Below are 12,713 nucleotides of genomic sequence, written 5' to 3' on the forward strand. Positions count from 1 at the left end.
CTCTGCAGCTCTGCCACTTCCACTTATGAATGGAAGCAAGTCTATAAACACCCAATGAGACAACTTTGAGAACATCCATTTCTCACTGATGGTGGAACTCAGCATGCAAGTTTAAAAGTCAAACTAATTAAGTCACCAAGGCCAATAGAATGAACCATCCCAGCTTCCTCTCAAAATTCCCACTTTCACAGAAGACTGTCTTCAGCCAAGTGGATTCGTTCCACATGAAAACAAGAAATACCAGAGATCACTAGAGACAGTAAAGGATTCAAGTTACAGTAAAAAATATCACTGCTGTGCAGATATGTTCAATCCACAAAAACGTAAATTCACTAATGTTTTGGGAGCATGGCAGCAGGCAAGTGAAATGCAGGTTCAGTTTAGGCCTTTGATTTCAGTAGTCTTGCCTCAAAATGCGAATAAAAGAGCCAATTTCCAGATACAAATGGTACTTCATTGCCCAAAGCACCAAGAAATCTCAGTAAAATTGAAGTAATGGAAACACCTTCAGTGGTTGGTCATAACATGTATAAAAGACAATGGTATGACCGTCATCTCGGCTCCATGATACCACTCCTCTATCCAGTGCTGCAGGTCCAATTATCTTAATTTAATTCATAAGGTAAATAGACAATAGGTGCAGGAGTAGGCCATTCGGCCCTTCGAGCCAGCACCGCCATTCAATATGGTCATGGCTGATCATCCACAATCAGTACCCCGTTCCTGCCTTCTCCCCTTATCCCTTGACTCCGCTATCTTTAAGAGCTCCATCTAACTCTCTCTTGAAAGCATCCAGAGAATTGGCCTCCACTGCCTTCTGAGGCAGAGAATTCCACACATTCACAACTCTGTGTGAAAAAGTATTTCCTCATCTTCGTTCTAAATGGCTTATCCCTTATTCTTAAACTGTGGCCCCTGGCTCTGGACTCCCCCAACATTGGGAACATGTTTCCTGCCTCTAGCGTATCCAAACCATTAATAATCTTATATGTTTCAACAAGATTCCTGCTCATCCTCTAAATTCCAGAGTATACAAGCTCAGCTGCTCCATTCTATCAACATAGGACAGTCCCGCCATCCCGGGAATCAACCTTGTGAACCTACGCCACACTCACTCAATAGCAAGAATGTCCATCCTCAAATTTGGAGACCAAAACTGCACACATTACTCCAGGTGTGGTCTCACTAGGGCCCTGTACAACTGCAGAAGGATCTCTTTGCTCCTATACTCAACTCCTCTTGTGATGAAAGCCAACATGCCATTTGCTTTCTTCACTGCCTGCTGTACCCGCAAGCTTAGTTTCAGTGACTGATGAACAAGGACCCCCCAGATCCCGTTGTACTTGCCCTTTTTCCAACTTGACACCATTTAGATAATAATCTGCCTTCCTGTTTTTGCCACCAAGGTGGATAATCTCACATTTATCCACATTAAACTGCATCTGCCCACTCACCCAACCTGTCCAAGTCACCTTGCATCCTCATATCATCCTCCTGACAGTTCACACTGCCACCCAGCTTTGTGTCATCTGCAAATTTGTTAATGTTACTCATAGGTAAGGTAATACCTCTTCAATGATCCTGCCATTATTCAAAGATCAGGAGTGGAAATATTTAGATATGCTTGCCTGGAATTCAACTCCTTTGAAAATCAATAATCTACAGGCTGCTTGTGCTGCAGACTCCCCACCTCTTTAAATAATGTGCCATCACAAAAAATGCCATATAAAAACTCACCAATGCTTTGCTGACTCATTGATGGTTCAACTTCCTCCAACACCTTTGCGCATCTCCGGCAGCACCTTGACTACAATGAATGCTGCAACTCAGGCCATGACTCATCACAACTACCATGTACTCAAAGGTAATTTGAAATGGGCATTAAATAACATGGTCAACAATTCCCTTCTACCATAAGTGTTAGAGGCAAGTGATAGCTAAAATCTAATGTGGTACATCTATGGAAATCTTGGTCTCTTCACTTGATGATTTTAATATTAAGTGTATTGATTTAGCATCACCAACATACCTTAATTCTCCTCATTCTTCCATTGAAGGAATTGCTAGTCAGTTATTTTGAGATTTAAGAAACTAATATATTTATCAAATTTGAATAATTTAGCGCTATAATATTCCAATTTCAAAGCTAGAATAGCATCTGATAAAAGTCAAAGGATGCAGCATCCAAAAACTCAAGCATTCAACTACCAATGGAAATGAATGTGAATTGGTATGAAAAAGACTCAAATATAAGCACTAAGACATAATGGTTAAAATAAAACTCACTGGAGTTCCAAACCTAGTTTGGCACCCAATTAATTGGATAATCATCATTAAATTCAAGAAGACAAGCACAAATTCAGGATAAAACTAACAGATAATTCACGTCTTCTATGTTGAATTCCTGCCACCCTAGAAGATATTCACTAATAAGCTGAAAATTGGTATTCTGCACTTGAAAGCAATTCCTAAAATAGTCTTTCATACATCGGAGAGAGAAAAAAAATCACATCAAACATAAATTCTCGAAAGTAAAACAAAAATAGAAAACACTGGGAGAGGCACAATAAGTAGGTCAGCATCTGCAGGGGAGAAGACAGGTTAAGACTGGGTGTAAATCTTCTTTAGATCTTGTCACATGAGAGGTGTTTACTCATGCATCACCCTAAAGGATGGCGAAAGTACTGAGCAAACATATTAGGGTTTTTCTTTTCCTCCTACTGCTTGCCGCAACCCTTAATTCAATATCCTTTGCTAGTTAGAGACAAAAGCAAGCTTCAGACAAGTCCATAACTTGCCTTTTTATTTAAATACGTTAATTAGCTTGGATGCCTTTTCAATTTTAATTATGTTATGGAGATGACTTTTAGCAAGATTAAACACCTGCCACAGAAAAACAAAATTTGGAATTACTAACTTCAAACTGCAGTAATTATAGAAATTTAGAGCAGCCCACAGTACGGTTAACATTAAGATGTTCAAAAATAGAAGTACTTTTAAGTTCAGCTATTACTTACAGGGCTTTAATCCATAGACACTGAAGATAAAGACATTGTGACAGCAGCTCCAAGAGCTTTAGATTCAATTATAAATGCAAAATTAAAGTATGATAACAGCTGAGTGAAAATCTGCAAGAAAATGTTTTCCACTCAGAGCCTGGCAGAGACAACAGCTACACAAAAAAAAGTATTTCCTGGAATTCACAATTAGTTCTCCCTACGTTGCAACAAGATAGTGATTCACAAGTTCACGTGAAAGGAGCAGAATTAGGCCATTCGGCCCATCAAGTCTATGCCATTCAATCATGGCTGATCTATCTTTCCCTCTTAATCCCATTCTCATGCCTTCTCCCCATAACTAGTGACAACCGATTCTACAATTTTTATTTTTATTTTTTAATAAACATGCAGTTTTTGGAATCTGGCACCACTGGCAAAGCCAGCAATTACTCCCAATCCACAAACACCCTTTAAGAAGGAAGCTCAGAGTCACCTTCTTGAAGCCCTGCAACCATTTTACAATGATGCTGTTGTGGAAATGCAGGACCTGGATCCAGCACTTAAGAAATTTACAAAACAAATATATCAGAACTTCTAATATATTTCATAATCCAAATAATGCATGACCAGGACAGGAACCTGTTGATGGTGGTGGTATTACCTTGCAATTGCTATCCTTGACCAACTTTGTGGTATAGGCTTGGAAGGTGGTGTGGAGGTAGCCTTGGTTTATAAGTTGAATATTATAAATGGCATACTGTAACTGCACTAGACTGTGGCTGGAGGTGGGTGGGTGGGAGTAGATAGTTATGGTGCTAAATAAACAGCTAATCACATCAGCATTTTACCCTGGATATTTTCAAGCTTTAAATGCGTTTTGGGCAAAACAGCAACGTAGATAGAGTTGTTGTTTCAGTTACAATGAGCTGCGCTCAATCCTGAGCTCTGACGCTACCAGTGTGGAGTTTGACTGTCTTCCCTGTGACCACATGGGTTTCCTCACTGGTATGTAATCGTCAACTGTAGCTTCCCCTAACACGTAAAGAGTGGTAGCATTCATGGGGAATTTATGGGAATGTTGGAAGAATAAAATGGGATTAGCACATTATCGTGGGCCAAAGGGCCTGCTTCCATGAAGTACGAGTCTATGATTCGAGTGGCACACATGTACACAAGTGGCAAAGATCACATTACACCCTGCTTGCATCTTTTAGATGGAAAGGCTCTGGGGTGTCAAGAAACAAGCCACTTGTCACAAGAGATCCAGTTATGTTCTGCTTTTGTGCCAAATATATGCCTGTATATACCAGTATATGCCTGGCAGATCCAGATGAATTTCTGGCCAACAGGCCATATCTGGTCTGATGCATGCAATCCTGGTTGATTATACCTAACTATAGGAAATAGAGGTGAATGCAATCACCTCCTACAAGGCGAAACCAGGAAGCAGCTCGAATGTCGGCGAAACATCACTCCCTGACGAGCTCAATGCGTTTTACGCACGCTTTGATAGGGAGAATACTGATGTGCCTTCCCGAGCCCCCATTCGCTGTGATGGTATCTCAGTCTCAGTCACAGAGGCCGACGTCAGGAAATCCTTCAGAGGGGTGAACCCCCGAAAAGCACCTGGACCTGATGGTATACCCGGTCGTGTTCTAAAAACCTGTGTGGACCAACTAGCTGGAGTTTTTAACGGACATTTTCAACCTGTCACTACTGAGGTCTGAGGTTCCCACCTGCTTCAAAAGGGCATCAATTATTCCAGTGCCCAAGAAGAGTAAGGTGACGTGCCTCAATGACTACCGACCTGTGGCACTAACGCCTGTGGTGATGAAGTGCTTCGAGAGGTTGATCATGGCGAAAATCAACTCCTACCTCGACAAAAACCTGGACCCACTGCAGTTTGCTTACCGCCACAACAGATCAACGGTGGATGCGATCTCGCTGGCCCTCCACTCCGCTCTGGACCACTTGGACAACAAAAACTCATATGTCAGGCTGTTATTCATTGATTACAGCTCGGCATTTAACACAATCATCCCCTCCAAGCTGGTTACCAAACTCGCAGAACTGGGTCTCTGCGCATCCCTCTGCAATTGGATCCTCGACTTCCTCATCCACAGACCACAGTCTGTTCGTATTGGTGGAAATGTGTCAGCCTCGATAACAATCAGCACGGGAGCACCTCAAGGCTGCGTGCTCAGCCCCCTGCTGTACTCCCTCTATTCTCATGACTGCGTAGCCGGTCACAGTGCGAACTCCATCATCAAGTTCGCTGATGACACCACTGTCGTGGGACGTATCACTGATGGGGATGAGTCAGAGTATAGAAGAGAGATTGAGCAACTGTCCATACGGTGCCAGCACAATAACCTGGCCCTCAACACCAGCAAAACCAAGGAACTGATTGTGGACTTTGGAAGGAGTAGGATGGGGACCCACAGTCCCGTTTATATCAACGGGTCAATGGTTGAAAGGGTCAAGAGCTTCAAATTCCTGGGCGTGCACATCTCTGAAGATCTTTCCTGGTCCGAGAACACGGATGCAATTATCAAAAAAGCACATCAGCGCCTCTACTTCCTGAGAAGATTACGGAGAGTCGGTTTGTTAAGGAGGAATCTCTCTAACTTCTACAGGTGCACAGTGGAGAGCATGCTGACCGGTTGCATCGTGGCTTGGTTCGGCAACTTGAGTGCCCTGGAGAGGAAGAGACTACAACAAGTAGTAAACACTGCCCAGTCCATCATCGGCTCTGACCTTCCTTCCATCAAGGGGATTTATCGAAGTCGCTGCCTCAAAAAGGCTGGCAGTATCATCAAAGACCCACACCATCCTGGCCACACACTCATCTCCCTGCTACCTTCAGGTAGAAGGTACAGGAGCCTGAAGACTGCAACAACCAGGTTCAGGAATAGCTACTTCCCCACAGCCATCAGGCTATTAAACCTGGCTCGGACAAAACTCTGAACATTAATAACCCATTATCTGTCATTTTGCACTTTATCAGTTTATTTATTCATGTGTTTTGTAGTCAATGCCTATTATGTTCTGTGTGCTGAAGCAAAGCAAGAGTTTCATTGTCCTATCAGGGACACATGACAATAAACTTGAACTTGAAGGGTGTGATTGCAATGGAAAGTGCAAAGATTCATCAGGGCGTTGCCTGTGATGGAGAATTTCACTTATGAGAAGAGTCTGGAGAGACTACGTTTGTTTTTCTAAAGTGGGGGAACCTGAATGGGCACACCAGAGTTATACAAAATTATGATGGATAGTAGGTAGATGAACATTTCTTCTTAGCAAATGTGTGTAAAATTAAGGTCATATGCTTAAAGTAACGGGTAAGAGGTTGACGGGGTTCTAAGGATTTTTTTTTCCCCACCCATAGGTTGGAATCTGGAATGTCCCACCAGAGATGTTGGTGGAGACAGTGTGCTCTTATGAGTACTTGAATCACCAAAACCCAGTCACGGTGTTATATAGATGGATTTAGGCAGTACCCAGGTTATGATAGTACTGACTTACAAATTTTCATTTCTATGTAAATTTTCCAATACATTTTGACCATTTTTTTTGGATATGAGCAAAACTTCCTTAACTTTAGACCAGAATTTCACAGGTGAAGCAAATCAAGTGATTTGGAGTTTGCCATCATAGCTGGAGCCTGACCATGCAACTGTATGTTTCTGGGTGAAAGTAATATTTTCATCAGGAATTAATGGTTTGAATCACGTTGCCTGCTATAAGTAGATGGATTTGTTGGCTGCTGCAGGCATCTTCTGCTGGATGGGAATTGGATATTTCCACATGCCATCTTCCTGAAGCCAAACAGAGCTAGAAGCATAGAGTAAACTCACTTGCTCCCGCACTGAGACCGTGAAGCCAGCTAGCAGCCATTCTCTTCCACATTGCCCGCTCTCCTGCCACAGTTGCCTGTGACACTTTCTTGCACACTGTTTTTGATCGCCTCTGACTTTGTATACCAAATTTTCCATAACAGCTGAGGAACGGAAACCCCGTTATAACTTGGAGACAGCCTGGACTTGATAACCAGCATTGGCATAGTGAGCAAGACAGCCTATTTTATGTTGTGTGACTGACTCGAACGGTAATTTCCTCAGGACATTGATCTAGAGAGACTTGGCAATTGCAGTGCCACTTAATGTCAAGAGTAGTCATCAAGATTCTCTTGCCGGAAGTAATTATTACCTACTGTGTGTGCGATTCAATGTTATGTGCCACTTAACATCCCCTGTCTTAATGTTGCCTGGGTTATGCTGGATGCAGGAATCATTTGCTTAATTTTCTGAGGGTATGAAACCTCTGACATGGTTAAAGAAAGGATGGTCATTGATGAACCAGCAGAACATGATAGATCCTGGACAACTGCCCTTAGGAATCCCTGCAGCTGGGTTGATTGACCGACAACCATCTTCCTTTGTATTAGATATAACACATATTTATGTGCTTTTAAACCCACCCCCACCTTCAGTTTTACAAGAGCTCCTTGACGTCACACATGGTCAAATATTTCCTGATGTCAAGTACTTTCACCCTACTTGTGGACTAATGCAATCTAGTCCATGTTTGACCAAGGCAATTCTACTCAAAATGGCCACTGATATAATTGCTGAGTAAGTGCCATTCGACAGTACAAAACATATCAATTGCTTCAATGATGACTGAGGGTGGTCCAATTTTTCTTCGGTCAGAATACATTTGGCCAATATTCCATGCTGTTGAGTAAATGTCAATGGTGCAACAGCACTGAAACAGCATGACCAGAGGTAATGCTAATTCTGCATTCTGTACTACAACCAAGATGTTTTGTTCCAGTTTTCTACAAATCTTGAAAACGATGTCAATCCAAGTTACTGGAGAGGCAACATATTTATTTAGGTCTCAAAAAATTACATTAAACTGCAGTAAAAATTAGCTTAATTCACAATACAACTTGATATGTCAGTAAGTGTTTGTCCATATCCAAACTGTAACTGAAGTTTTCAGTGGGAGTATCATGGGATGCTGCGTTAGAACATGTTATACATCATCCATGTTCGGTGCAGAGGCCCACAACACAACTATCTACCCTGAACCATAGACTCTTACAGATTTAAGGACTCAAATGTTAATGCATATATACTTTCGGCTCCAAACTACGATTTACAGAGTTTTAAATTTTACAACAACACCAGAGCTGAGTCTTCACTGAACAATAAATCAGCTGCCTGTGATATGGGAACATTCAAATACATTTTAAAATGTGGTTCTTGGCAGCTTTGTGAGGTCCAAAGGGATAAAATGTCATGTACAGCACACCTGGACTAAGGTAGAGCTAATATTTGCTTTCCCTGTAACTACAACTAAACCATGTGTAGTGGGAATCCTTTTACAAATGAGTTGGAATGACTCTCAATGGACTGCCTTCTATGGAATAGAAGCAACGTCACAGTCCTGCAGGCCATTCAAAATCTAAATTCTGATCCAGCAATATTTTTACAATTTCCCATTTGTTCGTCCATTATATTATAATTAATATAATCACAAATCAGACTGAGGCCCAATCCTGTAAGCACTCAATCTGACAATGGAGAGAGAAACACACACACACACACATGAAAAATGCAGATGCTGGAAATAGAAAATGCTGAAAATAAACAACACATCAAGCTACACCTTTACTGAGACAATATCTACTCTGATGAAATAAATCTGCCGTGTTACCTCAGTTTCTCTCTTCGCAGGTGCCGGCTGACCTGCCCAGTATTTTTTTTTAAATTTCTGGTCACTAACCTAATTTCCTCATCAAATCCATAGCCACCATTTCTTTCACAAGTGATTTTATGATCTAGCTGGAGAATAACATTTAGATTCATAGCAAAGCATTGAAAAATCATATTTTCAAAATATTGGGATAGTTCAACCAGGTTCTCCAAACAGCATAATGATAAAATTAATTCTGTTATTTCCAAAAAGGGTTCAGGTAAATTGCATAACTCATGTCTATTGTGATGTGGGAGTGGGAGGTTGTACCATACCTCAGTACTTAAAAAAAATCTTCTGCATTAATATACCGAGGACACATTGGTTGGTGTATGATATGTCGTGGTTAGTTATTCGTGGCTAGAAGCAGTCAATATGGGCCTGCGCTGCTGTATTCTGTACTGTGAATGATGCAGACTGCTTCACCACGCCCAGATTCCATTCATCTGAGGTTCTTTTAATCAAGATAATCAGTCAAACATTAATTTTAATTTTGTACTTCGCAAGACTTCTCCAAGACATTAAAGAACATTTTATATCGGCAGGGTCACCTATCAGGTACACATTACGACAAAAAGAACTACAAACAAAAGCATACTTCAATGGGAATATCAAACCACTATATTAATTGTTTGAAAGGTGATTCGTATTTAATTATACAGAATTGTTCTTACTCAATATCATCTGACAACGTACGTCTGTATCGTTAATGCTCAAAACTCAATGGTAAAATTTATAAAACGATCCCACCAGCGAATCAATAACCCATCACCTGCTTTATCGAAATCATTTCACAATTGCTATCTGTAAAGCTTATGCTTTAAAAACAGATACAGTTATATCAAGACTATGTATCGAACAAAATTTTTACTTCCAAGTAATATGACAATTAAATGTAGGTTTACGGTGCTACACAATCGACATTCGCAGTGTATATTCAAATCAGTGGGATCCTTGCCCAGTTCATGCGCTGACAAAATGCAAATTATTCCTGCTGAATCTCAATTAAATCATTTGTAGAACTCGATCGTTTTGATTTAAAGTGAATTGTTGGTTCGCCTGCTTAAATGTCAGATTTTTTTATATCAAGGTGTGGCTGTATGGATCTTTCCAATATAACATTACCCTGCTTGGTAGGCCAGATTACAATCAACTACCAGCAGTCTTGGTTCTGGAAGATTAAAAAAACATCTCTTCCTGCATGTTTCACGCACAAGAACTGAACAAATAAATTGCCAAAATCACAGTCTTGATTTGGTACTGGTAGCGATTGTGGTAATTGGTGAGATTAAATGAAAACGCCCTTGTTTAGTAAACAGGGTTAGTCAATAGTAATTTAGACAGTGCAGGGAAATGCGGATGAATGCGAGTGGATTTTAACACTAAAGGGAAAGGTAGGAGAAACATGCGTTGATTAACGACAGCAAGATCGAGGAGCTCCTACATCAAATGCATTGCAAAGATAAACTCAGCAACGAATGCAGAATATAAAAACCATGTCATCAGCCTGTTAAAACCATGCCATCACAAAAAAATGTTGGGTGTCATTTACAATATGTAGTCAACTCAGTCTTAAAATTGCAGATTTTTTAAAATCCCGTTTCTTTAAAGAACCTTCATTTTCATTCCCCTTGCAACCCCACCCCCGAGGCCTCAGGTCGACCGTGTGCCCACAGGGCGGGGTAGAAACAATTCAATATCGCCCGCTAGTCATCCCAATGCGAGAGGCGGACAGACCCCGACATCAACTCCATCACCTCGGCGCCCCCTCCCCAACACCGACAACCCCACCCTCAACAGGCTAACTCTTCTCATTAATCAACTTCCCAACCCCCCCTCTTTCCCAGTGCCAGCACCCACACCTCCTTAGATACCAACACCCCGATGTCCCAGGTACCAACTCACCCCTCCCCACCCCCCGCCCTCGAGTCACAAGCTCCCCCACTCACAGGCAGCAATTCCCACCTCCCAACCCCCAGACACACCATCATCCTCCCCCACCCCCCAGGCATCAGCTGCTCCACACCCCGCCCCCGGCACCAATCGCCCCCACACCTCAGACACCATCAAAGATCTTTGGACACCATCTCCTCTCCATCCCTCAGGCACCAGCTCCCTCACCGCTCAGGGACCAGCCCACCTCCACCCATCTCTCTGGCACCAGTTCATCCCCATCCCTCAGACACCAGCTCCCCCACCCCAAGACCCAACTCTCCCACCCTCAATCCTAAGGCACCATCTCCCCCACCCCCACCCCCGTCCCTCGGGCACCAGTTCGTTCATTCATCCCCACCCCTCATCACTAAGACACCACCACCCCCCGCCTGCCCGCCATCCCCACCCCTCACCCCCACATCCCCCAGCTCCCCACCTCCTCACACCCCCCAGCTCCCCACCCCCAGCCCAAATCCCCCACCTCCCCACCCCCCCCCCTGCTCCCCACCCCTCACCCCCCAGCTCCCCACCCCTCACCCCCCCCCCGAGCTCCCCACCCCTCACCCCCCCTGCTCCCCACCCCTCACCCCCCAGCTCCCCACCCCCCCCCCCAGCTCCCCACCCCTCACCCCCCGCTCCCCACCCCAGCCCAAACCCCCCAGCTCCTCACCCCTGCTCCCCCCCCCAGCTCCTCACCCCCCCCCCCCCAGCTCCCCACCCCTGCTCCCCACCCCTCACCCCCCCCCCCCCCCCCCCCCCAGCTCCCCACCCCTCACCCCCCAGCTCCCCACCCCATAGGTACCACCTCCTAACCCCCTGACATCAACTTTCCTTCCCCCAAGCCACCCCCACCCCACAGTACGACCACACACACACCCCTCACTCACCGCTCTGCTCGCCCAGGAACACCAGCTTGAATTTCCGCAGCGGGTTCCCGAAATCGCCTCCCGAAGTCATCGCGCGGAAGAGACAGAGAGGATTTTAAAACAAAACCGACGTCTATTATTTTTCTCTCCTTCAGAACTCGGAGCCGAAACGTTAGGTCTGACCGCCAGCGAGTGCGTCTACCGGCTTCACCTTCTTTTCTTTAAAAATATATATGATTAATAAATGTAAAATGATCCGCGCTGCATTGAAAGCGCCTCAACCAGACACACACACACACACAAAATCGCCGGGCTCCTTCTTCACGGTTACTACACGAACCGTGTAGGCTGCGCGACAACCTAACCTGCTGGCGGGAAACGGCTGTTCCCGTGGAGAGGAGGAAGCGGCGTGACTGACAGCCCGCCGGCCAATCAACACGGGCGCCAGGTCGTCACCCGTCCAATCCGCGGCGAGAGAGGGCGGGACCAGCAAGTGCCGACGTCCAAGTTCGGTTGACCCGCAAGTGACCTGCGCAAACGCGCAGCGCCACGTTACTATCCCGCCCACCTGTCACGCAGGGATCTTTGCCCTGCTCTCTGGAGTTGAGTGTTGCAAAATGTACCATTGATAAGGTTGTCCCTTTTTACTGTTCCCTGATATGCCGTCTTTTACTATTGCATGGTATAATTTATTGCATTTTTCTCCTTTCAGATGTCTGCTTTCAGAACCTGAAGAGTGCCTTCACCAACAGACTGGTTCTTGGTTTCTTGGTCCTCCAAAATATTCCAAATGGAGGTGGTGAAGGAAGGGCTTAAGCCAGAAAAGGTTATTGGGAAGAAAGAGCTACTTTAAATTTAGTTGCATCTGGTTGGGTAACTATAGTTGGGTGGAGATTATTCCATGCTTTAATTGTGCGGGGGAAGAACGAATTGCTGTATACATCTGTCTTTGTAGCTGGGATCACAAATTGGATCGAATGCCCTCGTCTGCTCCTAATTGGTTTGGGTTTGGTGTAGGTCTTGTAGTCTATGTCGAGCTGACCATTTAACATTTTGTAAAAACAGGTCAAACGGTGAGCTTCACATCTGTCTTGGAGAGGGTTCCACCCCAGAGAATTAAGAAGTTTGGTGACACTCGCTTCTCTCTCAT

At 44.1% G+C, this 12,713-nt stretch overlaps 1 protein-coding gene across 4 annotated transcripts in view; it reads right to left on the reverse strand.

Moving 5' to 3' along the window:
• rab6a (RAB6A, member RAS oncogene family) overlaps positions 1 to 11,942 on the reverse strand; it is a 79,081-nt gene extending 67,139 nt beyond the window's left edge. For all 4 annotated transcript variants that reach the window (XM_033023183.1, XM_033023181.1, XM_033023182.1 and 1 more), the window contains exon 1: positions 11,585 to 11,942. In XM_033023183.1, coding sequence (XP_032879074.1) covers positions 11,585 to 11,654 — 70 coding nt within the window. In that variant the 5' untranslated portion in view covers positions 11,655 to 11,942. The remainder of the gene's footprint in view (positions 1 to 11,584) is intronic.
• Positions 11,943 to 12,713: the final 771 nt, after the last annotated feature.

The sequence above is a fragment of the Amblyraja radiata genome, chromosome 6 (assembly GCF_010909765.2).
Source record: "Amblyraja radiata isolate CabotCenter1 chromosome 6, sAmbRad1.1.pri, whole genome shotgun sequence".
Lineage (NCBI taxonomy): Eukaryota > Metazoa > Chordata > Chondrichthyes > Rajiformes > Rajidae > Amblyraja > Amblyraja radiata.